The sequence below is a fragment of the Cynocephalus volans genome, chromosome 5, assembly GCF_027409185.1.
Source record: "Cynocephalus volans isolate mCynVol1 chromosome 5, mCynVol1.pri, whole genome shotgun sequence".
Taxonomy (NCBI): Eukaryota; Metazoa; Chordata; class Mammalia; order Dermoptera; family Cynocephalidae; genus Cynocephalus; species Cynocephalus volans.
In genome coordinates this window covers 114,086,643-114,114,186 of record NC_084464.1, presented here as the reverse complement: position 1 = coordinate 114,114,186, position 27,544 = coordinate 114,086,643, and the positions used below count along the sequence as shown (strand labels likewise).

The window sequence follows — 27,544 nt, the reverse complement described above, 5'->3', positions numbered from 1 at the left end:
CAGCCTATGTCTAGCAAATGAGAAATCTTGCTCAAGAAAGTGGGCTCCCCGCCTCTCTGCCTTTTACCTCTGGCTCCCGCCCCTGGAATCCCTTTCCACCCACTTTCCTGCAAACTAGCAGGGCCACATAAAAGATCTATATAAATATAGATAAAACATCCGGCACCCTGGCTAAATAAATAAGTGCCGTGAGGAAGCAATCACAAAGGCTGAATATTCATCTGGAGCCCTTGGAGGGGCTCCAAACTGGGAGGGGAGGGGAGGCTGCAAGGCAAGGCCCGACCTGGTGTCTGAAAAGCCAACTTGGAGTGGGAGGGCCTGGAAGTGGAAGGTAAAAAGGGAGTGGTGAGAATGAGTGTGGGAAGGAAGCCAGAACAGCGCAGTCCTCCGTCCTGACCCGCCCGGGAGAGGAGGTGGCCAGGCGCGCTCGCCTTTTGATGCTGGGCTTTAAACTCCATCGTCTGTAGGTCCTTGAGCCAGAGCGGGGTGGGGGGACAGGGGGGTCGTTGCTGAACAGAGAGAGAGAGAGAGAGATCAGAGAGAGAGACTGGGGCGCTGGCTTACTCTCACTCTCCCTCTTTTTGCTAAGGTGCTGGCTGGGCTGCCTGGCGTCCCCACATCTGGACACTGCAGAGGGAGGGAAGGTAAAGTAAGCGAGGCGCCGCCGCACCAGCGGGGACACCGACGTGGACCAACAGTGGCAGAGCCCTGGAGGAGCCCTGTTGGACGTCAGCGGAGAGATGGCTTTGAGCTCAGCCTGGTGCTCAGTCGTGCCTCTGTGGCTCCTCTGGGGCGTTGCCTGCTCCCGCGCGGCGGCGTCCGGAGACGACAACGCTTCTGCTTTTGACACTGAAGGGAGCTCAGCGGTCGGCAGGCAAGACCCGCTGGAGACGAGCGAGCCCCGCGTGGCCCTGGGACGCCTGCCGCCTGCGGCCGAGGTACGGTGTCCCTGCCGTGGCCACTCCGCTGGGGCACCTGCGCCCCGCGGTCTGGGCTACACTTGGCCCTCTCTCTCCCCGCCTCTTTCCCTCCCCCACTGCCTTGAGAGTTTCACCTGGACTAGATCCGTTCACAAACTTGAAATGCAGAGTTTTACTTTGTAAGTGAGATTTGGATGTTGTGAGTTGAAAGTTTAGGCTCTGGAACATGTCTTTTCAAACTGGCAGAAATGCGTGTGTCCTTCGTGCTCGGAATCGGTCTGCTAGACTGTCACCTGGGAGTGCAGCAGCGTGTCAGTGGCTTTCTGCCACGTCTGTGTCCCAATAGAGTCATTTTGTCAAGCGAATCCTGTCACTGGCGTCCCGCTCCTCTGTGCTGCTAAAACATAGTGTAAAACCTAACTTTTTGTCTCAGGTTAAACAGAAGGCTTCTGCAGTGGGCGGGGAGAGGGGGTGTGAGTGAGAGTGACAGTCACAAAAGAAGCTTTTAAAAAATGGCAGAGCAGATACCCTAAACAGAAATGAGCCACTGCATTCCAGAAGCAAGACGTTCCGATTATAATTAAGCCCCACCCCCAAATCAAAAATGATCAGGATATGCTATTGATATTATGTTTATTTAATGAGCTGCTGTTTGAGGACCTTACAATAGCTTTTAAGTTGAAAACATAAGCAAAGTGTAGAAATTTGTTGATGGTGGGTAAGTCCAGAGTAAGTGATTTAAGAGCCCCCTGAGCTGAGACAGACAACAGCATGTCCAGTACGCGTGGGAGAGGCTGAGGAGGAAAATGAAGCCACCTAAGTTCATGGGAAAGGACAGAGCAATTGACCTAACAAAGCACACACACATGCATACAATAACTATGGTTATGGCAACCATACAGCTAAATGTTATGTGGGTTGACACCATTTCTAACACCACTGACGTCTGGATTATTGCTGTTAATTCTACTAATTGTCAGTATAACTGCCGTTATTAATTATTGATGATTAAAAATAAGGCACATAAAGATGGTCCTTCTTCAGAGTGAGCCCTACCCTTGTCCCCCAAAAAGGTTGGGGGAGGAATGGGGTGGGTAGGGCCAGAGTATACCAAGTTCTCATTGTGGTGTAGAATGTAACCTCCATTAAAAAGAGGGGACATGACTTCTGGTCAGCTTTTTATCCAGACACTGGGGAGAAGCCTGACCGGGATAGACTCCACACAATGGGCAGGCATTGCGTGTCTACAGACTTAGAACTAACCCCCAGAAGCATTACCTCCACCTGTCGCTCTGGCATGGAAAGTCCCTGAATGAAATGTTTGACTTAAAGATAGGACTGGCAGATAAAATATAGGACACTCAGTTAAATTCGAATTTCAGGTAAAGATGAGTAAATATTTGGGCATGTCCCAAATATTGCATAGGAGGTATTTATACTAAAAAAATTCTTCATTGTTCATCTGAAATTCAAATTTATCTGGGCATCCTGTATTTTTATCTGTTAAATCTAAAGAGACAGGCACACACAACTGTTTTCTGTAACTCTCACTCTGCAAAAAATTAAGAAAATAATTATCTGAGTTTCAGGGAAACTTAAAGTTGAAACCCTAATCAATTTCTTATATACTCATATGTTCAGTGAAATAATAGGAAGGTGGCCCAGCAAAGTGTTTCAGATTGCAGGCTTTCAGGCTGATGATCCCCAGTTTAAATTTCAAGCTCCTTGATCTTGGGCAAGTTACAGATGCCCAAATTGCAGGTAAAGAAACTGAGGCTTAGAGAAGTTATTGATGTCTACTTCATACCTTATAGAGTTATTGTGATGAAATTAGATAAAATAGAACGCTCAGCACATGCTTGACATAGTATAAATGCTTTGCACATGCTGAGTTATTATCATATAAAATATATAATGATCAGATTAAAAGAAACCCTTACTTGGGAATATTTTTCAGAACTTTGTTTTTATGATACTATTTTACTTAAAACTGTTATTATGCCTGTTTGTCTATACTCTTCCAACCAGAAATAATGTCCTATAGTGAGTTAAATTTGTAATACTGTCAGAGTCTAATAGATTCAGAATGCCAGCTGAGGCCTTTGGTTTACAGAAACAGAAAGAAGACATTAGTCATTCCAGGAAGGTCAAAGTATATGGTGTAGAAAGGGTGGGATTGAGGTAATTATGTTCCCACAGCATAGTTTCACATAATGTCTTCAGTTACCCTGTGGTCCCATGGCAATCCCAGAGCCCCACCGTAGGTTTCCCATGCTCTTTATAGCCAGTAAGTAGACCTTAAACCAAATACATTCCAGAGATTTAATAACATGGTACAACCACTTTGCTGGAGCAGTTCAGGAGCCTGGATTTACATAGAGAAAGAGAACATGGACACATTATTGGTGGGAGAGGTTCAATGTGTGGATGAGAAGATATTCTAAATATAAGATATTCTAAAATAAATTCATGCACTTTATTTGAATTGGATTTATATGAATGGTTATTCTGCAATTCTCTTTCAAAGGGAAGGAAGAAAAATACTAAGGCAAGCATGGAGCAATGGGAGGTGCTTAGCTGAAGGCCTTCCTAGGGTTCTTTCAAGCTCCTCAGTAGTGGGGCTTGTGTCCCCTCCATCCCTGGGTCCTCAGACCAAGACATGGACTGTGGCACACTGTGGTGCCCAGCGTGAGCTGGGGAACAAACACATAAAACACGCTCAGAGTGAAAAGATGGAAAGCACTAGCTGACCAAGAAGGAAGCCCTCCACCCCCCACCCCCGTAAAACACACCCAAGCTTCTCCCAGGATGCAAAGAATTTGAAAAGAGGAGCATCCCTGGGTAAATCTGGGCTAGTTGTGGGGAGAATTTTCCTACCTTCTGCTTTTTGTTTATTTATTTTTTTATTTTATTTTATCAGTATACAATGTAGTTGATTTTGGTGTCCCTTTACCGAGTCCTCTTCCCCCACCCTTGCCCCCCTCCCATCAAAATCATATCTGTTCACTTGTCTTAACAAGTTCAAGGAATTGTTGTGATTGTTGTGTCTTCTTACCTGCACCCCCAATCCCGTTTGTTTGTACATTTATTTATTTTTAGCTCCCACAAATAAGTGAGAACATGTGATATTTCTCTTTCTGTGCCTGACTTATTTCACTTAATATAATTTTTTCTAAGTCCATCTATGTTGGCACGAATGGTAGTGTTTCATTCTTTTTTATAGCAGAGTAGATGGTGAAAATGCCCACCTTCTGCTTTTTGACAAGCAGTTTACTGAGTCCATTATTGCTGAGTGCGTGGTGAGAACAGTGACTTTCAGTAGGTGTGGGTGGGCAAAGGGGACCTAAGGTGGTTTCAAGAAGGATATTCGGTATTCTAATATTTCACACTTAAGAAAAGAAAATCTATTCATTTCACCATACACACTATAGCAAGCAAAGCTAGGTAAAGTCTTCTTAACCAATATAGATATGTAAAAGACCTGGAGAGAGTGCAGGAATGGAGATAGGAGACCCTGCAAGAAGCTGGTATCAGATCGTCCTTGAGAAGAGTGAGATTCTTGTGTATCCAAAAGAAACAGGAATTAAACAAGGTCAAGAACACTAGATTATAGGTTGACACTGTGTGGCTGAAAAGAAACCACACAGAAACTGAGAACTAGAGGGGGCAAGGACATTGCTGGAAGAGCACAGTGGGAGGCAGTGGGGGAGCGGGGCAGTGGTATTGCTGGCTTTGATGGATAAATGAGAAAATTAGGGAAATAACTGACAATATTGAGAAAACTCCCCTAAGAGGGGTAAACAGGAATTTATCTCCTAGTAACCTGACTTGAGTTTTGTTGTTGTTGTCATTGTTGTGTTAACTTCCTTCCAAGAAAATCAGTGCCCCCTGAACCATATGTGCACCCTACACTGGACAAATTGACTTACTAAAAAAGATGCACTAGGAACTAGACTGATTCTGAGAGACTTTTTTTTTTTTTTTTTTTGACTGTTTTCATGGTTGATATGTGAGCCCACGCCACAATGTGTTGTTGGGCTCCCCACCATTAAAGGGTTGCAGAATGCTTATTAAAAGACATTTAGATCTCTTTTACTATCTGCTTTCCTTTTTCTTATCTTGGTCCTTTACACTGAAAAAGGCCTCATAGAACCACACTAAGACCTCCAGTTGTAGCCCGAGTCAGCACCCCACACTGCGTGCCAGAGATTCAGCTAAGTATTCAAGCCCCTGCATATCATTCACTTAATTATTCACCCAACAAGCAGATTTGGAGCCTTACCATGTACAGAGCTATAAAATGGGCACCAAGAGAGATAGAAAGGAGGTAGAGTCTCATCCTAAGCCTCAAGGGGTAAGCAATCTAAGAGAGAGAAAAATGTACATAGCCACCCTATAATGCAGAATAAATTAGTGTTCTGTCAGAGGGGCTACGAGCTAAGTGCGGTGAAGGTAATGTGCAAAAGAATTACTCCTGAGCTTGACCAGTAGGGCACAATAACCTACTGACCAAACACCAAAGAAGGTTTTAAGAAGAACTGGAATATAGTGGTGATGGTAGTAATAATAATAATTGCATAGCTTATAGCTAATACTCATTCAGTCAGTACTTACCACATACCAGACAATGGTCTAAACACTTCCCATGAGTTATTTTCTTTAACCTTCATGACACATCAATGGGACTGGTATAGTTATTATCTCATTTTACAATGTGTAAATTGAGGCATACAGCACTTGCCCAGGCCCCCTACCTGATAAGCGGCACAGCTAGAAAAGAGTTTGTAAAAGCAGTTTCGCTATGCAGGAGTATCTACGAAGAGATGATTAGGTAAATAGAAGTATCTGTAGGATAATTTTAGTCAAAGTTTTGGTAATGTCTTAAAATGAAGAAATGTAAAATGCTTTTTAAAGACCATTCATGTAGTGCTTGCTAGATGAGTAGCATAAGTAGCATAAAATCTTAGGAATATCAAAGAATTAGATAATTTCCCTTCCCTGTCTAGTCTAATAACTACTTTTTAAATTACTCATGTAAGAAAGAGAAGAAGAAAAAAAAAAAACACTTGTTGACTTCTACTAGGTCACATGATTCTACATATATTATCTTATTTATTACTCAATAGTGAAAATTATACCCATTTTACAGATGAGTAAATTGATATTTGGAGATGGTAAATACCTTGAGCAAGTTTCCAAATTCCATTCTCTTTTAGCAGTAGAGTAGTGGCCTTCCCAGAGAGATAGCTCTTTTTTTTAACTATAGAATCTTCTTATAGTCTATTTTCCTTTTATAATAATATTCTAGTGTGTTTTCTCCATATGATGCCACAATCTACATTAGAAGCTCTTGATTTAGATTAACAGGTAGATAACTTAAAACAATATCACCTAAGGAATACATAGTCTACTTTACAGAATTTATTATGAAAATCACTGAAAAATACAGAATTCCATCTCCTATAGTTCCAGAGTTCTCTGATCTAACCGAAGGAAGTTGTTGGTTTTTTTTAATGTGACAAAATATATATAACATAAATTTTAATATTATAACCATTTTTCAGTGTACAATTCAGTGGCATTAAATATATTCACATTGTTAATCAATCATCACCACCATCTATCTCCAGAACTTTTTCATCTTCCCAAACTAAAACCCATTAAACAATAATTCTGTACTAACCCCTCCACCAGCCCCTGCCAACCACCATTCTACTTTCTGTATCTATGAATTTTACTACTCTAGGTACCTCAAATAAGTGGAATCATACAATATTTATCCTTTGGTGCCTGGCGTATTTCACTTAGCATATGTTTTCAAGGTTCATCCACATTGTCAAAATTTCATTCCTTTTTGAGGCTGAATGATATTCTTTTGTATATATACACCACATTTTGTTTATCCATTCAATGGATATTTGGGTTGTTTCTACCTTTTGGCTATTGTGAATGGCTGCTATGAACATTGGGGTACACGTACTTGTTTGAGTCCCTGCTTTCACTTCTTTGGGGTATATACCCAGAAATGGAATTGCTGTATCACATGGTACAGAAAAAGTTTTAAAACTCTGATTCTCATATGGGCCAGGTAAAAACCAATTGGGTGAAGCCAGCTCAGCAAAAGGAAAGCAGCCTGTGAGTGCTGGGGCCTCAAGTAGCAGGAGGGGAAAGGATGCCTCTTCCAGAGGGGCAGCCACTCTTGGTGTTGCCTGGTCTTTTGATTTGGGGAGGGGTTTATTTTATTCTAAGGAAAAGACAGAATATGGATTCATAGGAAAAATTGTCGACTCAATTTTTTTTTAACACCCTGTAGGGTAAGTACATGTGAGGGCCAGATTCTGCCCAAGGACTGTTTATTTACAGTCTTTGCTTTACAATTTTTGAAATTCACCTTTCATCAAAGGCAAAAAGTGGGCTTACAGCCAGACAGTTGTGGTGTAAATCCAGCTCCATGACTTTCTAGCCATTCAACTTTGGACAAACTAGATCAGCTTTTAGAGGATCAGTTCCTTTGATTGTAAAATGAATAGAAATGTATTTGCTTTGTAAGATTGTTGTGAAATTTAAATGAAATAATATATACAAGGATACTTCAAAAAGTTCATGGGAAGATTTGGATTATCTTTTAATTCTGTTTTCCGTGGGCCTTTTGAAGTGCCCTCATAGAAGCTGCCTAAAGTTAGCGAATTCTCTCACTCTGTCCCTCTTGCCTCTCCCTCTTTCTTCCACTTTCTGTGTCTGTATGCAGGTAAAGCTTTGTAGTATCTTGTTTAAAGTATTTTGTCATCTAAATCTTTACATTTTCTGTAAATTTTATTATCAACTTTTGCTTACAAATTTGCTGGTTACCCGACATTGGAGAAGAAGGAGACAGTAGTTTAGCTTTTATAGTCATCATCTCTCTGATGGCTCTTTGAGCAGCCTTTCCCCTACCATAGGATGATCAGAGCAGTTAAGAGAAATAAATGTTTTTTTCTAAATCCCTAGAAAAGCTAAACGAAAAAACTCTGTATCTTTAATATGACAAGAACAGTAACCTTTCTTCCTTCATAATTAAGTTCTCAAATCTGACTTGTCAGTTCCTCGAAGTAAAAATGAGAAAAATGGTCCCCTCCTTTGGGGTTTTTCCTTGCTCATGGTAACCATATAAATATAACGATGACCAGACATAATTTTGAGATCTTCGATTGGTTAGAAACCACTAAAAGTCAGATTTCCAGTACATGCTTTGAGTTTCCAAACTTAGCATTTCCATACAATTACTTATTTTCTAAAATAAGTAAATTTGCTAGTTTATTTAGCAGATTGCTAGTAGAATGACCATATAGAAGAATATTTTAATATCTACTCCTTTATTTGCAAAAAGGCAGCATTCTTTATTTCAATTTTTTGTGTTTTATTTGGTTTGTGGGGGGGGGGGGTGTTGTTTTCTTTGTTTTTTTGGTTCGGTTTTTTTTTTTTTTTTTTTTTTAACTCCTGGTGTGGTAAAGTTAAATTCTGGGAAATGGTTTACTAAAGGGAAGTTTAACCACAGATGTTTGTAATTCCAACTTAAGTTTCCCATCAAAGTCTTAATGAAATTCAGCTGCCAGCAGTTCAACTCTGAAACTGAACCTTTTTATCATGAGAAACTTGGGGGAAACAACATTCCAAGGCTGAGTGGTAGTGAGAAATTTTCCATATTCAAGCCCAAATCCTCTGCATAAAGAAAAAACACATAAAGAAACAAATTTTGTTAAAAGCAGGAGGAGGGGTGTGTAGATATACTTTGAGTAATATACAAAATGACCTTCTTTTTACTCCCAAGACCTTCTTAGTTTTTATGTTGTGTTTTGGTGGAAACTAAAGATCTTGTGTTTACTTAAATGGAGTGAAATATCTACATTTATTACTCCATGAGAACTGGTGAGTTGGAGAAATCCCACAACATTGACAGCTGCATTAGCACAGTCTCCTGAAGACTAGACCAGTAATCCATGTTGTACATTACAGCTAAAATGTTTCCTGAGCACAGTGCAGACTTTGTGTATTAATATTTATTTTGAAATTATGACTTCCATTAGCTGAAGTGGCACAATTGCTTTAAAGAAAATCAGGGACTCTAGGGATCACATATACCTTCACTAAAATTTGTCTCAGGGACGTGTCTGTTACATGGAATACTGTTGTCGGAGTACAAAGTGAACTACAGCATAGCATACTGAATGAAGCAGCTCTATAAAGCCAAATGTCACCCAGAGGAATGCATAATATAGATGCCAGCAGAAAGCAAGAGAAATGCCTAGTGAGCCTCAGATTCTGGGACGCTAAGGCTGTAGAACCATGTAGAATCACAGCACAGAGCCACAACACAAATTCGGAGTCTCCAGCTTAAAATCTTGGCAAGCCTCTTCTTCCACAGCAGAATTAGTCCATGGTATCTTTCAAGCTTCATGGCCATGGCACTCATGTTTTCCCTTGATGAACAGTGACACAGTTCGACAAGCTATGCATGCCCTAAGTGTTACCTCTTTTCCTGCTTGTCTGTCATGTTTCCTGGGAGCAGCAGGGTGATTCTGTCAATCCCCAGGTCACAGGTGAGGTGCTAAATGCCTGCTATTTGGAGACTAAACACAGTCTGAATGTCTGGAGATGGCCACTGTTTCATTGTAGTGCATGAATAATAGCCTTATTCTACATTGTTCCCTTGAAATTGTTGTCTGTCGTGATCAATGCCAATAGACCCTGAAATTCCATTCATAAGAGACAGGCCCTGAAGCCTCTGCTGCAGCACAGAATTCAGCATAAAGGAAACCTGTTTAAATGTAGAGTCAGTGGGTGGTTATTATTGGATGCATAACTATTATACCCTGCAGTGTGAACCATAAAATCAAAGGGATCACAGAACGTTAGATCTAGAAAGGAAGTTGAGAGATTCAGCCCTCTCATTTTGTAGGTGAAGAAACGGACCTGGGGAGAGAAGGGAGGTTGGGATGCTTTGCCCAAGGACACAAAGCTCATTAGCAGCATTACAAGGAACTGTGCCTTCTGGCTTTTAACCTTATTTTCTTTCCAAGTATTTCAGTAGACTTAATCATCCTTAGCTTTAGAACTAGAGATCATTACTTGAGCATATCTAGACATGTTTTTTTAAAAGTTATTTACTTCTAATACAGTATTGTTCACTTTGCTCTTTATTGTTTTGACTTATGCTTAAGTTGAATTAGTAGGAAATTTTCATGGAATTGAGTAGAGCTAGACTGTGAGTCTGGAACTAACTATTCTGGTCCTTGGCTCCATCAATAACAATCAGAACACTTTTGACAGGTAAAGGAACCTGGTCAACTCCAAGATTTAGGAGTCCAGAGCCTAAAAGAAACATAGGATCCTGAGCTGGTGCAGGGGGCAGATGTTCTAATGGAGTACTTTTCCCTGTTTCTAACAACTCCAGGTTTGGAGGCTGGGGATGATTTGCAAGACAGGGCACCAGCTTAGCCATAGACAGGTGCCTCTCCAAGGTGACACACCGAGGAAGCTTTGCAAAGAGCATTAGCTACAGACACCTAAGTGTGACCAAGGTGTGTCCCAGCGAGGTCAATAAATAGTGGTCTCCCATGCCAGGGTCCCTGGGTGCTGCTACCTACTCTATCAGACCCTTCAGGATGGCCCTAAGCATGAAGTGCCACTGCAGAAACAGCAAAGACTTGACAATGGAAGAGGTCAGGGACATGGAAAACTACTGAGGCAAATGCGTGTAAATGTAAATAGTTAATTGCCAAATGGCAGAGGGTCCAGAGAGGGCAATGTATTTTCTTTCAGTGGGAAAAGAAAGGAAAGTCAGCTACAAATTACTGATTTATTATAAACATCAACTGAAATCACCACTTATGTTATATACCGTTCAGTTGTCCACTGAGTCTTAATGATAATGTAAAGAAAAAGCCTTCTTTAGACTGGGCAGAGTGCAGCATTTGGAAGCAATACGTTCAGGGAACTTTCTGGAAGCTGGAATTGTTGGGGTGTGTGAACCTGCCCTGGTGTGTGAATGGCCTGATTGTTGCTGGCTATGGGGACGAGGGGTCTAAAATCAGGCTACTCAAAGTGTGGTCCAAAATGGCAAGCTCAGCATTGCCTGGGCATGTGTTGGAGGTGCAGAACCTCAGGTCCCACCCCAGAGTCAGAATCTGCACTTTCACCATATCCCCAGGCTGTTCAGATGCACATGAAAGTATGAGAAACCAGGTTTTACTATGCAGCGGGGCTTGAGTTTTGAATGGACTCAGGGGAAATTGTGAATCCAGAAAGGGAAAGTTCTTTTGATATAATTATGGTGGGAAGACCAAAAGAATAAAACCAAATCATAGCTGAGAGGAGCTAGTGAGGAGAGTTCACAGGCTCACCCACATACCAGACTCTAGCCCTGAAAAGGTGCACATCAGAATAAATATATATATATATATATATATATATGTATATATATATGTGTATATATATATATACATATATATATATATATCTTCAAGTCAAATGGCTGCTTCAAGGTATTTGGAGGAGCTGAGAAGGTAGCATCACTTCCGGAAACTGTGGTCGACACATAGTGAGTGCCCAAAAAGGGTTTTTTGAGAATAGACATGAAATTATATGGAAAGTTTCCTACTCCTGCCTATCCCTTCCCAGCACCTGTAGCCTGGATAAAAAAATGGGACCACTGGAGATTCTGTGTGCTTGAGGGAAGAGAAAGGGAGGCGGGAGAAGAATTTAATTGTGGAATCTGCTTGAAAATAGGGTATGGCTCAGATGCTTCGAGAAATAGTGAGATTGTGATGTTTCTTGGTAACAAGGGAGCCATTCTGATTCAGAATAGTTCTCAAGGGAGCGAGGACTGTAGTCTGGGTCCTGGATGAGAAAGATGACATTAAGAAATATGAAAGAGCCAGTTCCCCAAAATGGGAATTGCCAAGGTGCTTCTCCAAGCAGGGACTTTTCTAGAAGGATTGAATTCTGCAGGAAAGAGCTTTTGAGACAGGGTCTGTGTCTCCTTTTGTGTCAGAGCAGGCATCCCCATTTTCCCAGCACAGTCCAAGTCTCTTTGATGCAGTCTCAGCCTTGAGAGACTGCTCTCTTATAACAGCCTTAAAGGGCAGCTACGCTTGAACTCATTTGGGACAGCTAACTGGCTGATTTCTAAAATCCTGTTAGCTTTATTACTAAGCACTAGATTAGCACTCACTGTGTCCTAGTTACTATTGTAATAAGCACTTTTTGTGTATTACTAATTCATTTATTACATAACAACCCTATGATGAAGACATTAATGTTAGCACCATTTTACGATGAGGAAACTGAGTCATACAGCAGTTGGGTAACTTATTCAAGGTCACAGCTAGGAAATCTGGCTCCAAGCTCTTAACCTTTGTGTTATAATGACCCTCTAAAATCTGTATCTAAATCACAGAGTGCCTTAGCAATAGCTCAGCTAACAAAGGTCCCCAGTACCATCCAGGAATGCCACAGTGGTCTTAGCAGTTGACGAGTCTCTAAAGAACATTTAAATTAGTGATATACTTAGGCTTTGACTTTTTTTTAAATTATAGAGTTATAGATTAAGCTAACTGTGTCATCTCAGTAACAATGGGGAGTTCTTCCCTTAGACAAGAGTGGAATAAAAGTTGGCATAATTTGTGAATGTGTAAATATTCATGTGTCTCCAGCTATGCTGCATGTTAGTTTTTCAGTGGAATCCTGAGTCTACTTTGTGGACCTACAACTCAAAAGAACTTGAAAAGGATAAGAAAAGAGTTTGAACAAAAACAACGTCAGGGGAAATGATGAGACAAAGTATGTCAATCACAGGAAAACTAAGTGAAGGTTTATAAACAGTTTACCTTTTGAAATTTTTCTCAACAAATAACTATAGAAAAAGAAAATTTAGCAACAGATAGGATCCAAGACAGACCCAAGAGCAGCATAGGCTGTTAACTCCTTTCCTAGAAATTTTCAAGCACTGTGTAAAGCAACTTGTCTGAAATAAGTGAGTTATTCATTCAGCACAAAAGGAGTAAGAGCCTAATCTGAAAGGCACTGTTCAAGGCACCAGTGATTTGCTCTGGAACAGACCCAGGTAGTCTGCCCTCCTGGACCAGGAGGATGGCTGTGGCAGGTGTCACTTGTGGAGTCCATTGTGAGCTGGAAGCAGAAATGTACTAGACACATGGCCCCCAAAGTTGTCATGCCCAAGGATCTCTTTGCTATTTTTCCTCCTCCTCTTGCCTCATGTTTTGAAATATTTTGCCTTCTTATTAGCCTGCTAGGGCTGCCATAACAAAATAAATACCCCAGACTGGGTGGCTTAAACAACAGAGATTTATTTTTCTCACAGTTCTGGAGGCTGAAAGTCCAAGATCAAGGTGCTGTCAGTTTCTGGTGAAAGCTTCCTTCCTGGCTTGTAGACGGACACCATCTTGCTGTGTCCCCACATGGACTTTCTTCTGTGCACATGCAGAGGGAGAGATTTCTGGTGTCTCTTCCTTTGCTTATAAAAATACCAGTTCTATGTGATTAAGGCTCTGCCCTTATGATCTCATTTAATCTCTACTATCTACTTACAGGCTCTATCTCCAAATGCAGTCACACTCGGGATTAAAACTTGAAAATATGAATTTCGGGGGACACAATTGAGTCCGTAACAGCTACTAAGTGAAATGTATTAAGCAATAATGCATTTTTTAATGAGGCAAAGTAATTTATAACTGCAAAAAAGAGCTTCTGATAAAATAATTAGCGTTATCACTGTGTTTTACCTGTGGCCAAAAGCAAAACTTTAGCATTTCATTTTAGTTGTAAATTTTTCATGGGTACATCACAATTGCATGTTTTAAAGTATGGAAAGCAGTATGTTAGGCCCTGTATTGCCAAGTTGTATTCCTTAAGTGTCTAGGAACACTTGATTGATCAACATCAATGTCTTTACTCTCTTATTTAACAGAAAGGTACCTACTACCTCAGCCAATGCCATGTGTCCTACAAAGATAAACAAAACACAGTAAAAGAGATAAAACAAGAATAGTAAGAAAGTAATACAACTAAATTGTTATGTTATAAAAACTCTTAGAGGGTTTAGAAGGAACGTTCACTCCTGGTAGGAAGGTGCCACATGACTTCATGGGAGAGGTGGCATCTGAGTTGAATCTTTAAGGTTGAGGGAAAGAATATAAGTTGAAGGGACAGAATGACAAAAGACAAAAACACGGTGTTTCTTCTAGGAAGGGAAATAGTACTAACTGGTTGGACAACAGGGAGCCCTTGAAGATCTCAGAGCAGAAGAAAGAGAAACACAATGAGAATTGTGCTTTGTCAACATTAATCTGGAAACGGGCTGCTGGATGGATTGAGCAGGCTCAGAGAGCCTGGAATCAGGTAACCAATGTTGTGCGTTGACGACTATCCAGGAGAGAGTATGAAGGGCCTGGATTGGATGGTGGCTGTGGTCTGGAAAGGAGAGAACAGAGGCTGGGATCATTGCCAAGGTCCCACTGAGATGGCTTGTCATATGTTTGGAGAGCAATGATGAGGGAGAAGTCAAAAGTGCTGCTGATGTTCGTACAAATGTGTAAAATCATGGGGGGCGGGGAGAGAATCTCTGCAGGGCCTTTTTAACATAAGACCAACTAAGTCAGTGGCTTTCAGGCTGAGGCTCCATAGAAATGCCTCGGGTACAGCTTGGGATGAGGAAAGCTGAGAACCACTATGCTGGGGCCTCCCAAGTTGATATTCTAAATCATGACAAGTCTCCAAAGTCTTATTTAAATCAGTGCCTCCTAGGCAGTTCCACAGCAGTACACACACCTGCCTCAGGCCAGTACATGCTGCTGGTTGCAGCGAGCTGCTGATGCTCTGAGCACCTCTGTAACAACTCCAAACATGAGCTAGAAATATGCAAACAATTGGTGCTCTCCTGAGAGGTATTTCTATGCTTCCGGTTCCTGTCTGGTGATATTTTTGGCCCTTTCCTAGGAAATTAGGAAATTCCACTTTTGTGTCAGTCATTACCTGTGAATGCTGAGGAAAACAACAAAGGAGGTTTGGAGAGAGGACAGGGTGAGTGTATAGACCAGATAACCCCTATCTTTTGATCCTCATAGGAATGGCCAGATGTTTGTTCAGTTTTTATTTTTCTAAACCAATGATTCCATTACAATAAATATGATCTTATCCTAAAATGTAAAGCACAATTTCTTACCAGCATCCTGAGCTAAAAAGATAGCTCTGTCTTACTCTCCTCTCCCTCGACATGGTATTCCAACCCATCTGTGGTCCAAAAGCCATTTCTATATGAACGTTATATCTATAAAAATTGAGAAAATAAACATCAAAAACTTTAGCTTTTCATTTGGATAAAAGAACCTTTGCAGTGTCATGAAGGCAAGCTGTAGCTTGTTTTATTTTGCTTTATAGCATATATGCAGATCACCTAGGGAGAACTGATCTTCTGATAAATTGGGAAACCTTCCTATATCTCTTTTAACCCATAGCTTGAAGAGTTCAGCTTCTAAAAAGCTGTTAATATTGGACAAATGTTATTCACATCTGCCAAATACTGGAATTTCTAATGACTACTAATTAAGTCAAAAAATAATGTTAATATTTATAAAGCTCTCATGGTTTACAAATTGTTTTCCTATGTATTTCCATCTTTAATCTTCACAACCATCTTACAAACCAGGCAGTCCAGTGGTTATTAATCTAATTTATGAAAGCATGGAGATGTTAAATGATTAGCCTAAGTCTCCTAGCATATAACCTTATTGAAACAGCAGGAAGTTCCATAGAAGTCTAGACTGTAAGGATGAGACGAGCCTAGAAATCATCGTGCTGCTAATGTCATTGAAGAGGAGGAAACCAGAGCCAGAAATTGAGTCAATTACCGAAGGTCCTATGGAGGGTTCTAGAACTGGAATCGCAGCCAAATTTCCTGGCTTTCGGGGCAATCCTCTTGCCTTACTGTGTCACAGAGCCTGGTTGCAAAGGCAGGAAAAATAACGAGGTTGAGCAGCACCTGGAGAGCTGTATCAGACAAGGACATATCTGTGTTTCCCTTCTTGTTATGTCTCATGCAGCCCTCTGTGTCTAAGAACTAGGTAATTTAATTACTAAAACATTAAAAGTTCTCTTGGCCTTTGGTCATTACATTTATCTCAGTTTGGAATTTAATTTATGACCACATCATTCATCCCTTTTCTTTTATTTCAGAAATGTTTTGCCTTGGCCCTATATGGCTATCAACCTCTTACACTAGGCTTTCAGCACCTGTACTTAGAAAGTAAACATTCAAGTGTAATCAGATTTCAGAATTTCTGGCTAGAATTTTCTGATGGTCACATAAAAATAAACAACACGTCCTTGATCTTAAAAGGAAGAAAGAAAGAAAGACCAATTTCAAAAATATACAATAACGCTTTTGTTTTAAAACAATTGAAGAACTGAGTTTTTAAAGTCCCAGACCACATCATGTCTAGTATGCCCCCAGCGCGTAGTAATCAGTCAGGTTTCCACATGACTTTAAGAAACTTCCCTATTGTGTAGCAAAACAATGGAAACGTGAGAAATTAATGAAGAAAGTGCAATGTGTGATAGCACCAAAGTGTCTTCTCCGGCAGTTGTACCCCGTTGTGACATTCCCAACCTGCTTTATAATAATTCTGAGTCTCCTCATTTTTACTTGTAGATCTTTTCCACAGTTGATTTCAAATCCAAGTCATCCTTATCTTCTAACAGTAAGAAAATATATAAGACCCGTTTCTCAAAGAAAATCTGCCAGATCCCAGCAGAACTGTAGAATTTTACAGTATAATCCAGGTACTTCAAATTGAACAGCTTGTGCTCAGATGTGCCCTGAGCCTAATAGAAGAGAAGGAATAAGGAAGATTTCAGGGGCTTGGGGCAGCTCTCACGGGGTCAGCAAAGAAAGGTCTTTGGGAGGCAGCACAGCTCTGACCTGCTGTCCATTCCATGGTTCAATTTCAAAATGGCAGGCACTACCATGTCTCCCTCTCTCCCCAGTCTTTGATGTGAGGAGGATGTTCAGTATGGTGAGAGTAATGCTGTATTTAAGGTAATATTAATAACTTTGTATGGTCAGGGTAATTTTCTTTATGAGGGAAGGATAATACTCTTTATCAGGTGCTTAAAACCTCTGGGTTTTTATTAAAAAGCTGGGCTCTTCCTAGTCTCAAACAGTATTTGTAATTATTCTGGCAGATAAAGCACATTTTTCCTATGCCCTGTGTTTTTGGACATGCGTGTTTTGGACATGCAGAATGTTCAGTGGAAATAAGATGTTCTAATTCTATAGAACATCTTTTTGTCTGCTCTTCCATTCAATTATTTTGAAAGCTAAGAATTGGACCTGATTTTTAGTTAAAAGAAATTCTGTCTCTCAGATTATCTAACGTATTTTGGTTTTTCTTTGATTACAGTCTCTCTTTTTTTCTAATCTGTTAACATAATCTCATGTTCATCTAGAAAATGTGTCTTCTCTTCAACATCATGAATCAGCATGGATTTCCTTTGAGTTTAATTCAAATCATCTAGAAATTTACAAATTTCAGAAAAAGGAAAAATCCTAAAATGTAGCCAAGACCTTATGAGAATAGTCTTTTGCTATATTTCAGCTACTCAGGGACTAGGCTATTGACAGCAGAGTACTGAAAATCAAGTGTACCAGGTTCTTGCTTTAATTCTTGGTAGATTATAGGTCATTTAAATCAATCTGGCAGCTACTCAGAGTGCACAAAACCAAGCATTTCCACCATTATCTTGCTCAGCTCACTTTGGGTAAAATGCATCAGAGAGCAGAATGAAAGAGGGTAAAATAAAAATAACCTCTTTTTATAGTTGAATGACATTCTCTCTATGTGTAAGTTATAACTTGAAAATTATTGTGGCCTCCAAAATTTCTACCTTTCAAGCTACGTGAGAGTAATGTGTGGTGTCTTAGTGGCCACAAAGAATTACCAAGACTTCCAGATGTTCCCAACACGAGGGATTAGGGCATGCCTCCAATATTTGTGGAAAGAGGGTGGTTTGTCTAAGTGAGTATACTGTAAGCCACAAGGTTCCTGAAGATGTCACATAAGTTTAATTGCTGATATTAAACTAATCCTTTCAAAGAAAGTTCCAGCAAGTTGAAAAAAATAAATCCTTCCAGTGCTTTTTTTGAGGGAGATTACCAAGAGTGAAGGATGCCTGATGTGAGGAATGAAACAACAGGCAGAATACAAGTTTCAGCCTCTCTACATTACGGGGAGTAACTAAAAATTGCCCTTTGTTTTCTAGCCCTTCATCATCAGCTTTTCTCCTTCCAGAAAACCCTGAACAAAGGCCACCTCCTCCAAAGAACCATTCTTGATTCCCTCACACACATACACCCTGCATTAAAATTAATCTCTCCCTCCTCTTCACTCTCTCAGCATTTCTCTGTACCTCTCATTATATTATGATCCTTAGCTCTTTCTTCCGTATATTATACTAACTTAAAAATACATCTTAAATGCCGCACTGAACTCCTGTAGGCCAACAGAGTTTATGATTCATTTTCTGATTCCCTAAATTGCCTGTCCAACTGCCTTCAGTGTAATTGGTGCCCCCCCAAAATTGTTGATCCACTTCTCAGTTATTTGTCTGCTTTTGTACCCCAAGCTGGACCCAGGATAAACAGTGGTACATGAAACAGAGAGACGATATGAATAAGTGACTATACCAAATGCTGAAAGCCACAGCAGTGCCCAGTCTTCTGTTTGTGGCGTGTGTACATTCTGACAGAATTCTGTCGTACGATTCTGAAGAACAACTCAGCATTCAGCTTGACATCAATAGTAAACCATGGCGTTCCTAGACTGTTCGCTCCAGGAGCACCCCGCTGCAAGTGAGAATGCCTTTTAAGCTAAAAGCTTTGTCTTTCCCACTGTATATGGAAAAATTGACTATGCACTTTCCTGGAGAAGGTCTAGCTAGGAAATGTTTATATTGGAACAAGCCCCATCTCTAAATCTGGTCTTGTTGCTGAATAGTATTTTGTTTCCTTGGTTCAGGAAAGGGGTCTGGAAACATCTGTAACTAAAGTATTGTTTTAAAATCAGCACAATTTTTCCCTCAAATGACAGATAACAGAATAGTTTTAAATCAAACATTCTCAGCCTTCCCCATTCATTTCCTTTCATAAATATGTATTATTTTGTTGTCATTAAAATGGCAGTGCAGAGACTAGATTTGTAGCACTCCAGACATCGCCATCTCCTTTGTAGTCATTTTCTTTTCACTTTAGTTTGTGTACTCTTCTTTCACATTTATAACCATGTGCAACAGAATAACTATCTGGATCACAACAGTTATTTGGGGGCAACATTTCAAAGCTACAAACGGATGATAGAGTATAAAGTGATTCTGAAACTATTCTTTAAAATTTTTACTAAAAAGAAATGCCCAAATTATTTATACCATTTATAAATGTAAACTTGAATGAAATAAAGATTTAAATTAAATATCATTTCACAAAAATCTCAAAATGAAATATTAGGGGAGGGAAATTGGGGAGAAATCTCATATAAAATACCCTTAAATAACATGAAAAGGATGGAAATTCTGTACCAATTTTGAGTACCAACTATGCTCTAAAAAGAATAGAAGTAGCTTATGAAGAGTTCATGATATCGTACTTAAAATTTCATTAGTATAGATTTACCACTTGTTGCAAAAGTCTGTTTTTTTCTTAATTAGCTCCTCAAATTAAGGAGCTGAGTGTTCAGGATGGTAATTCATTTGCTTTGTTTTCTGTAAGCAGTTGGTGCTCGGTGAGAGTACTTTTGAAAGTTCATGGAAACATTCATATTGCCTTGTAATTCTACTTTTTCACAAACTCTTTGAAGTCACCAGAGTCCCTGAACTGACTACCACTCTGAACTACTTGGATCTTTGCCTGAAGAAGACTTCTTCTGAGCCATTTTAGGTGTTGGACACATACTAGAGATGCAAAATATTTTTTAAATGAGTTCTACTGCACACATTTTACAAATAAGGACACTTGGAGTAGAATCTATTGTCATTTGTCTCGTAAAATTTGTCTCATAAAACACATGGCAGAGTGAAGTTTCAACTCACAGTCCTAGGTTTGCAGCCAGTTACAAACCGTCTGTGGGATCTGGCCTCCCTTAGTGTTGAAGGACGAAGATATTGGTTTCATGGCTCAGTCAAAATTGCAGTGATGGTATTTTATTAGTACAACTTACGGGGCATAGTTTTCCTCTTAGGTGGGGCCAGACATATGTCAAGCTGCCATATATTCTGCCTGACCAGACATCTGCTTCTGATTCAAGAGGGGAAACACCTGCACACACGCTGGTGTGTATTACACAAAGGGGCATCCTTTCCCAGGGCCTATTGTTAGATCCCTCAGATGGAACAAGGGAGGTGTCAGGGACACAGCTGGATGTCATACAACCAGCTCCTAACAAGAGTTGACTTCTCTAATGAGTAATCTGTATTATTTGCTTCACAGTCTGTTTCTATCTGCAGTACATAAAAGCTGTTAAAAACTAGCTACAGAAAACTGTTAAACACCAGCTATAAATTATTGTATTTAAATTAAGAATAATCGCCATATGCAAAAACCAAGTAATGACAGAGGGGTAATGGGCAATGTTTCTCATCTCAACTTAGCCATACAGTCACGGAGCAAACCTGAGTTTGCTTTTAAGACTGTTTACCCCACCCTCACTCCCACCACGCCTGGTCCCCCTCCTCTGAGATACCTGGGGAATGGTATCAAGACCTTTTGATAATGATGGCACTCCCCTGTGAAATAAGGGAGATGTACTAATGGAATATCTTCAACAAGATTCTTGATAAGCCTGATAAAGGTTAGTAGAGTTGACTTTTATCCAAGACATCCCTGAGAAAGGCAGAGATAGACAACGTAGGTTTGTTCTCAGCCCCAGAAGAGATGTGAGCTTCGGCAATATCACCATGGTTTCATGATAGTTTTCTTCTTTTTCATTATCAACATCAAGAAGTGTGGTTTAGGGAAGAGGTGACATCACTCTGTTCTGTGTAAGTAGCTTTCAACAAGTCTCTTACTTCACTAGGTTTTAGTTTTCCCAAATTTAAAATTAAGGGTTAGATAAGGAATAAGGTCCTTGCCAGCTTTACCATTCTGTGATTTTGTAATGCCAAGATACATTTGATACATATTTATTAAGCACCCACTCTATGAAGACACTGAGGATTCAGGGACGAATCAGACAAATCCAGTTTTTGTTCTCGGAAAGTTAAGTCTTCTGAGGAAAAAAGACAATGATCCAGTAACTTCAAGTGACATTGCTGAACTACATGCCATAAAGAGAGAAGGAGTTGCAGCTCTCTGAGCAGCTACTAGTTAAACAGATAACTCTGACAGAGACAAGTCCAAAAGGAAGAGAGGAAACCAATAGTTATTGAGCCCTTATATTAGACTCTAAATGCATGGTATTTGTTGATCCTCACAACAGCTCTAGAATGTAATATGGTGATCACTCTCATTTTCTCAGAAAGAAAAACTGAGGCCTAGAATTAAATAGCCTGAGCAAGGTCACCCAGTGGTTGAGCTGGAACTGGAATCCAGATGACCTCAGGCTCTGGATCATCTGCTCCAGGCTGTCTACAAATGACATAACTATAGGGAATTATGTCTGCCATAAGAAATAGATGCCAGTGTATCATATCTACGCCCACGGGAGATAAATCAGTGAGATTTATCTTAAATGCAAGTATATTTGGAGGAGAAATTCATTCATTCGTTCAACAAGATTTTGCTGAACAGCTGCCTGGTGTATAGTGGACAAATGAGGATTTGAGCATGGATATACATGTGGACATTTCTTAAAATGCCAGAGTAGATTTTCATCACATTCTGGCAATTTGTGGTGTAAATGCTAAAGAAGTAGCACCTAAATGTGCATGTTCCTGGGGGGGGAAAGGACTTGTAGAGCTGTTAAAAGAACAAGAAAAAAAGGGACAAAGTGTTTGGAAGGAATTTTTTTCCCTACCTATGAAATGCCCTAACTTCTTCAAGTTAGCATTTAATTCACTGCAGTTATACTGAGGAACCTATCAAAATTGATTAGTTGAAATGGATTTCACCTTTGAATACAAACTCTTACCTATTTGGATTCTTTGAAAACATGCTCCATCAACTGAACAGGGGAAAATGTCACTTTTCTCAGATTGTTGTAAATTATGTGAAGTCCAAATATGTGAAGTGTAATCCATCTTTTAATAGTGTAATTTCAATCCCCGAATGGGTAGAATTCAATTTGCTAGCTCTTCCCAGTCTCTTACTAGCTATTCCAGAAACATGTCTTGGAAGAAGCGTTTATATCCATGCTATTTCCTGACTATGACCTCTAATGAGACCACTTAAAATTCTGTTGTCACCACCAAATGAATGTTAACAGTAACTACTGCTAAAAAGATCTTTCTACATCAACAAAGAACAATTACCTCTCAAGAGGTGATTAAATTTTTATGAAACGTAAAGTTGAGTTTGGGACATTGAAGGAGATAATGAGCGTTGTTACAGGTTGGGCTGATTTCTGAGGCTTATGCCTCAAGAAGGCTGAGGAGCAGGGCTATGTAAGGAGGCAAAAACATGAAAGAGAGGCATTGCTCTCCACCAACAAAGCGATGAATGGGCCATGAGAAAGATGAATTTGAAAAGAAGCTGGATTTCAATAATCCTAAACCTGTGGCTTATATCTAGCTGGGTCCATGCAACCACAGTGATTTCTGGGTATCACATTTAATAATTTTCTATCAAAAGCTGACTTAGCTTTTGTTTCAGGATTTAAAACCATCCTAATGGGTAAATTAACATTATTTAATGAGCTTTTGTAAATTTGGTAATGTTTGGTAAACTTGATTATTTGAAAAAGTCCTTGACCTCGGACTGTCTGAGAAATGAGGTCAATCAGACCGTCCTTTCACACATTCACTAGACCTCTGAACAGATGCAGAGCTGGCAGGTCAGTGCTTTCTGTTGCTGCTTGAGTACCTTTTCCTGCCACACCCCTGGGAATAAGGGTGCTGGTCACTCTGTACCTGCCCCTCTAGATCCAACCTCTGCCCTTCCTGCCTTCTCTGCCACGGTGGCTGACCCCGAAAGACAGCAGCGCTCAGGCTCCCTGGCATAGCAGGTAGGTAGTAGCAGGAGGGGGAGTGGGCGCAGTTCTGCCACCCTCCTCTCTGCCTCAGCACTGCCTTTGGGGCAGAAGCTGTGCACCCCCAAAACTGGAGCTTCCACCAGCAATCTCTCCTCCATGGCTCTGGCTTTCCCTGGGTTAGTAAAACAGTCTTTCTCTACCCCTTGGGCCCTAAGGGTGGAAGACCTTTGCAAATTCCACTGTTTCTAGCCTCCCATGGCCTCTCCATTCCTTGCTCTCTTAAGCTGCTTACACTTCTATAAACCATCCATCCATTCTAGTCTCTTCATTCTCTCCATTTGAACCCTCTGAGGTGAATTCTGCTTCCTGCTGGGCTCCTGACTTACTAATGACAACCACCCTCCTGAAATTCATGGCTTGTTCTATTTCCTTTAGTCTGGAGAAACCCCTTTCCTAAGGCATCTACTTCAATCAGCTGTTTTAATTCACAAATTATTTTACCTTCATGTAAAGCAATAATGGAGAAGAGATTATACCCCCAAAATTAGCAAACTGTAAGAACATAATCTTAAATTTCGCAACTCAGCTTCATTTGGTTTGAATTATTGCTCAATATTTTCTTGATTCCCCCGTTTTTAGCTCCAGGCAGCTGGAGAGGGCAATCTTTGGCCTCAGTTTGTGGGTCACTCCTGCCATGTTCTGCCAATCTAAAGACAAAGATGGTTGAGTCTCCCATTTTTAGCTGTTTTGGTCCCTGCAGAGGCAGAGCTCTCTGAGTTTGGGACCCAACTCCTCTCTTAGGACAGAAAACTGGCCTGTAAACCCTCTTACTTGGATTTTAATATTTTAGCTTCTTAGTTAATTGAAAAGTAGGAGTATTGTGCAGTATTTTGAGAATCTTTTACCTCTGCCTTATATTAATATGGTACAACTAGAATAAATAAGTACCCTAAAAGTTCTCCAGGTTGCACAGGTAGCCTAGGACATGTAGCTTTACTGCTAGAATGAAATAATTAGTGGACATCAAATTAAAGAGCCATTCAAACATTTTAGAAGAATCTAAAAGCTGATGCACACTTCCCCTGAGACAAACATAAGACATGTGAAAAGCTGCCACATGGGATGAGATAGCTGCTAGTTGTAAGATGAAAAACAAAGGAAGAACAAATTAGCAAGGAATGTTCCTATGCTTATTTTTTTAACTGTGTGTAATGATAATAGTACATAAAGCGAATAACCAGGAAGTTAGGGAAATTATGCACAAGCATCTGAATCTATTGTCAAGGCCACATTAGTCACTTCCTGGAGATGATGTGTTAGAGACCCCACCAGGTCTAGACATGGAAGTCCGATATCCAGCCAATCTAAGTAGGACCTTTCATTTTCCTTTCTTCTCTTTTTCTTTCTTTCTTTCTTCAATTATTTCTTCCTTCTTTCATTCTTTCAGGAGAACTTATATACCCTTCATGTAGCTTAAGAGGTAAAATATTGCCAGCATAGTTGAAGCCCCTATACCCTTCCCCAATCTCATTCCCCTTCTTTACCCTTAAATGGCCTGATTTCTTTACACTTTTCTTTATATGCATGTATCCCTATAAATGTATTGCATAGTATTATTTGCATGTTTTCAAATGCAACATAAAACCTATATTGTTTCTGTTCTGCAACTGGCTTTTCCCCTCAATATTATATTTAAAAGATTTATTCATGATTGGAGATATTTTCACTTCTGAGATTTGCCAAAGTGTTTGTACAATTTTGCCCTCATTTGGCTCATTCTCTACAGGTTCAAATCCATTTTTATCACTAATATATTTTCACCATCTACTTGATATTTGCTGTGATAGGTGATGAGGATACAAAGATGAATAAGACACTATCTCTAGGGGCTCACAGTGATTTCAGGGAGGCAGGAGTATAAATTAAAAATTGTAATCAAGTTCCATTTGCTCTCATGAGGTATGTACAAAGTGCCATGTGAGCAACTAAGTCTGAGATACTGAGGGAGAAATTCCCAGATGATGGAAGGAAGAAAGACATCCCTTTGACTGTATGTGCAAAGGCAAGGAGGGCAACAGTATGGTATATGTGGGGGGGGGAGGAGAATATGTGGTTTAATTAGAGCAGAGGGAGCTGAGGTTGACCTTAAAGAGATAGGCTGGGGTTGGATTGTAAAAGAAGAGCCTTGCATGTCATGCTAAGAAATTGCGGTTATTCGTGTAGTCAATGAACAAAGTGCCACTGGGAGAGTTAAAGCAGAAAAGCAGTACAATAGTTTTTTAAATTAATTCTGGTAATGAAAAGTGAACTGCAAGAGAGAAAGTTTTGTGAGGAGAAAGTAGAGTAGAGGGAATTATAATAATTCAGGAGAGAGAAACTCCAAGATCCTGAACTAAACAGTGGTATTTGGAACAAGGAGAAAGAATCATCTTCATAATATTTCAGAAGTAAAATGTAAATTCTATGAGGCAATGTCATACAAAGGACTGCAGGAGGTAGGAACAGTCTAACCCAGGCGGACACAGTAAGGGGTCCACTGTGCATAGAGAAATTAAAAACAATAATAAAACTTACTAAAACTCAGTCTGCTTTTTATAATCACCATGTGACAACAATTCTAAACAATGTCAATGACAAAATTCCCCTCCCTGAAAAAGCTTTTGTTATCTAAGTTCCAAGCAGTTGCTGTGGTTACTGTTGTTTTAGTAATATAACAAATATGTAAACTGCAAATTAGCACATCCCAATTACTTAACCTTTAATAAACATCGTATTCTACACAGAAATTAATTTGGAGAACTTCTAGTCCTACAGTCCACGCCAACCCAGGTAGGGGTATTAGTTTACAGAATAAGTTTATAGGTCAGAATTGTGTAAGGTCACTTTTGACGTGAGACTCCGATTTCTGTGGTACTTCATATATGTACCCGCATTTAAACCACAGATTTGAAGTAACAATGATAGCACAGTGATTGTGAAAAAGAAAAGACAGATCTTGAATACTTAAACTTTGTCATTCTAGGGCCGGCCCGTGACTCACTCAGGAGACTGTGGTGCTGATAACACCAAGGCCACGGGTCCGGATCCCTATATAGGGATGGCTGGTTAGCTCACTTGGGAGAGTGTGGTGCTGACAACACCAAGTCAAGGGTTAAGATCCCCTTATCGGACATCTTTAAAAAAAAAAATTTTTTTTTGTCATTCTGTGTGCAAACCATTCTCTGATCCTTGCAGAGTTCATTCCTTTGGAAGCACTTCCAAAAATTACATTAATGCAATATACATTAATGTAATTTTTAAGTATTCATTTATTACTTTTTATTTTTATGTTCTATAATCTTTATCATTAACTGAGATATAATATGAGGAGGAAAGTAGATTTGGGAGAGGCCATAATGAGGTTGGTGTAGGACACATTCAACTCCATGTGCATGTAGAACCGATGATGGACTTGTCTAACGTGCACTTGGAAAGAAGAGGTTGGCATAAAACAACGAGATCAAGGATATACAGAGAGGTTTGGGAGTCACCAGAATATAGATGGATGATGAAACTATGGGAGGGGTTGAACTTATACAGCAAAAGTGGGTAGATAGAAAACAGGGATAAGGAGGTGACCCTGGAGAACACTAACAATGTAGGGGCAGCAGAGGATCAGGACTTTCCCCACTGCACCCCCCCCAAAGAAAAAAAAATGAGAAAGAAAGATAGGCAGGAGAAAAACCAGAAGAGGGAGTTGTCCTGGAGGGAATTTCAACAATGTTAAGTACTGAAATGAGCACAAGTACCATTGGGAAAGCACAGCCATGAAGTCATCCCGCACATCTCTGTCGGCAGTTTCAGTGGTGCAATGGAGCAGGAGCCAGATGATGGACAGAGGCATGGACCAGCGCAAAGGAGGCTGAGCCAGCACGGTTAAGTTCTCACTCAAGAAAACTGGCTGGATGAGAGAGGAGGAAAGTGAAGGGGAGGCAGGGCTGGGGGAAGGTGTTCTTGGATTCTGAGCCTAGGGGAAGAAGTCAAGGCTCATCCAACACAGGACCCAACACCTAACTGTACTGTACTCTCTGCCTCCTCTCCCCACTGAGGGTATGAAGAGATGGATGGTATGTGAGGGCGGGGGCTGGGCAATGCAGCAGGTCTGAAGGCCACAGATATGTGGGCCCCAGAGCACAGAGGGCTCGTCTTTGCTATGCTGAGGAGCACTGCCTCTCTGAGACAGGCAGAGGACCTAAAGACGGGTCCGGGCAAAGGGGAATTTTGAGAAGAAAAGCGATAGTATGAAACTTTCCACCCAATGGCCTTCCTCATTGGAGGCATGATTATCTGCCAAGAGTCAGTGGGTGCAAAAGAAGTTTGGGATGCGTTTCTCCTTTCCTGCTAATTCACAGCTATGGTGAATAAACTCATTAGGAAGATCATAAGTAAAGAAAGACATGTCCTGCCAGTCACTCT

At 40.3% G+C, this 27,544-nt stretch overlaps 1 protein-coding gene across 1 annotated transcript in view; it reads left to right on the top strand.

Annotated features, from left to right (window-relative positions):
- Positions 1 to 725: 725 nt before the first annotated feature.
- Positions 726 to 27,544, top strand: part of LAMA4 (laminin subunit alpha 4) — a 130,955-nt gene continuing 104,136 nt past the window's right edge. Inside the window, exon 1 of the mRNA XM_063096436.1 lies at positions 726 to 938. Coding sequence (XP_062952506.1) covers positions 741 to 938 — 198 coding nt within the window. The 5' untranslated portion in view covers positions 726 to 740. The remainder of the gene's footprint in view (positions 939 to 27,544) is intronic.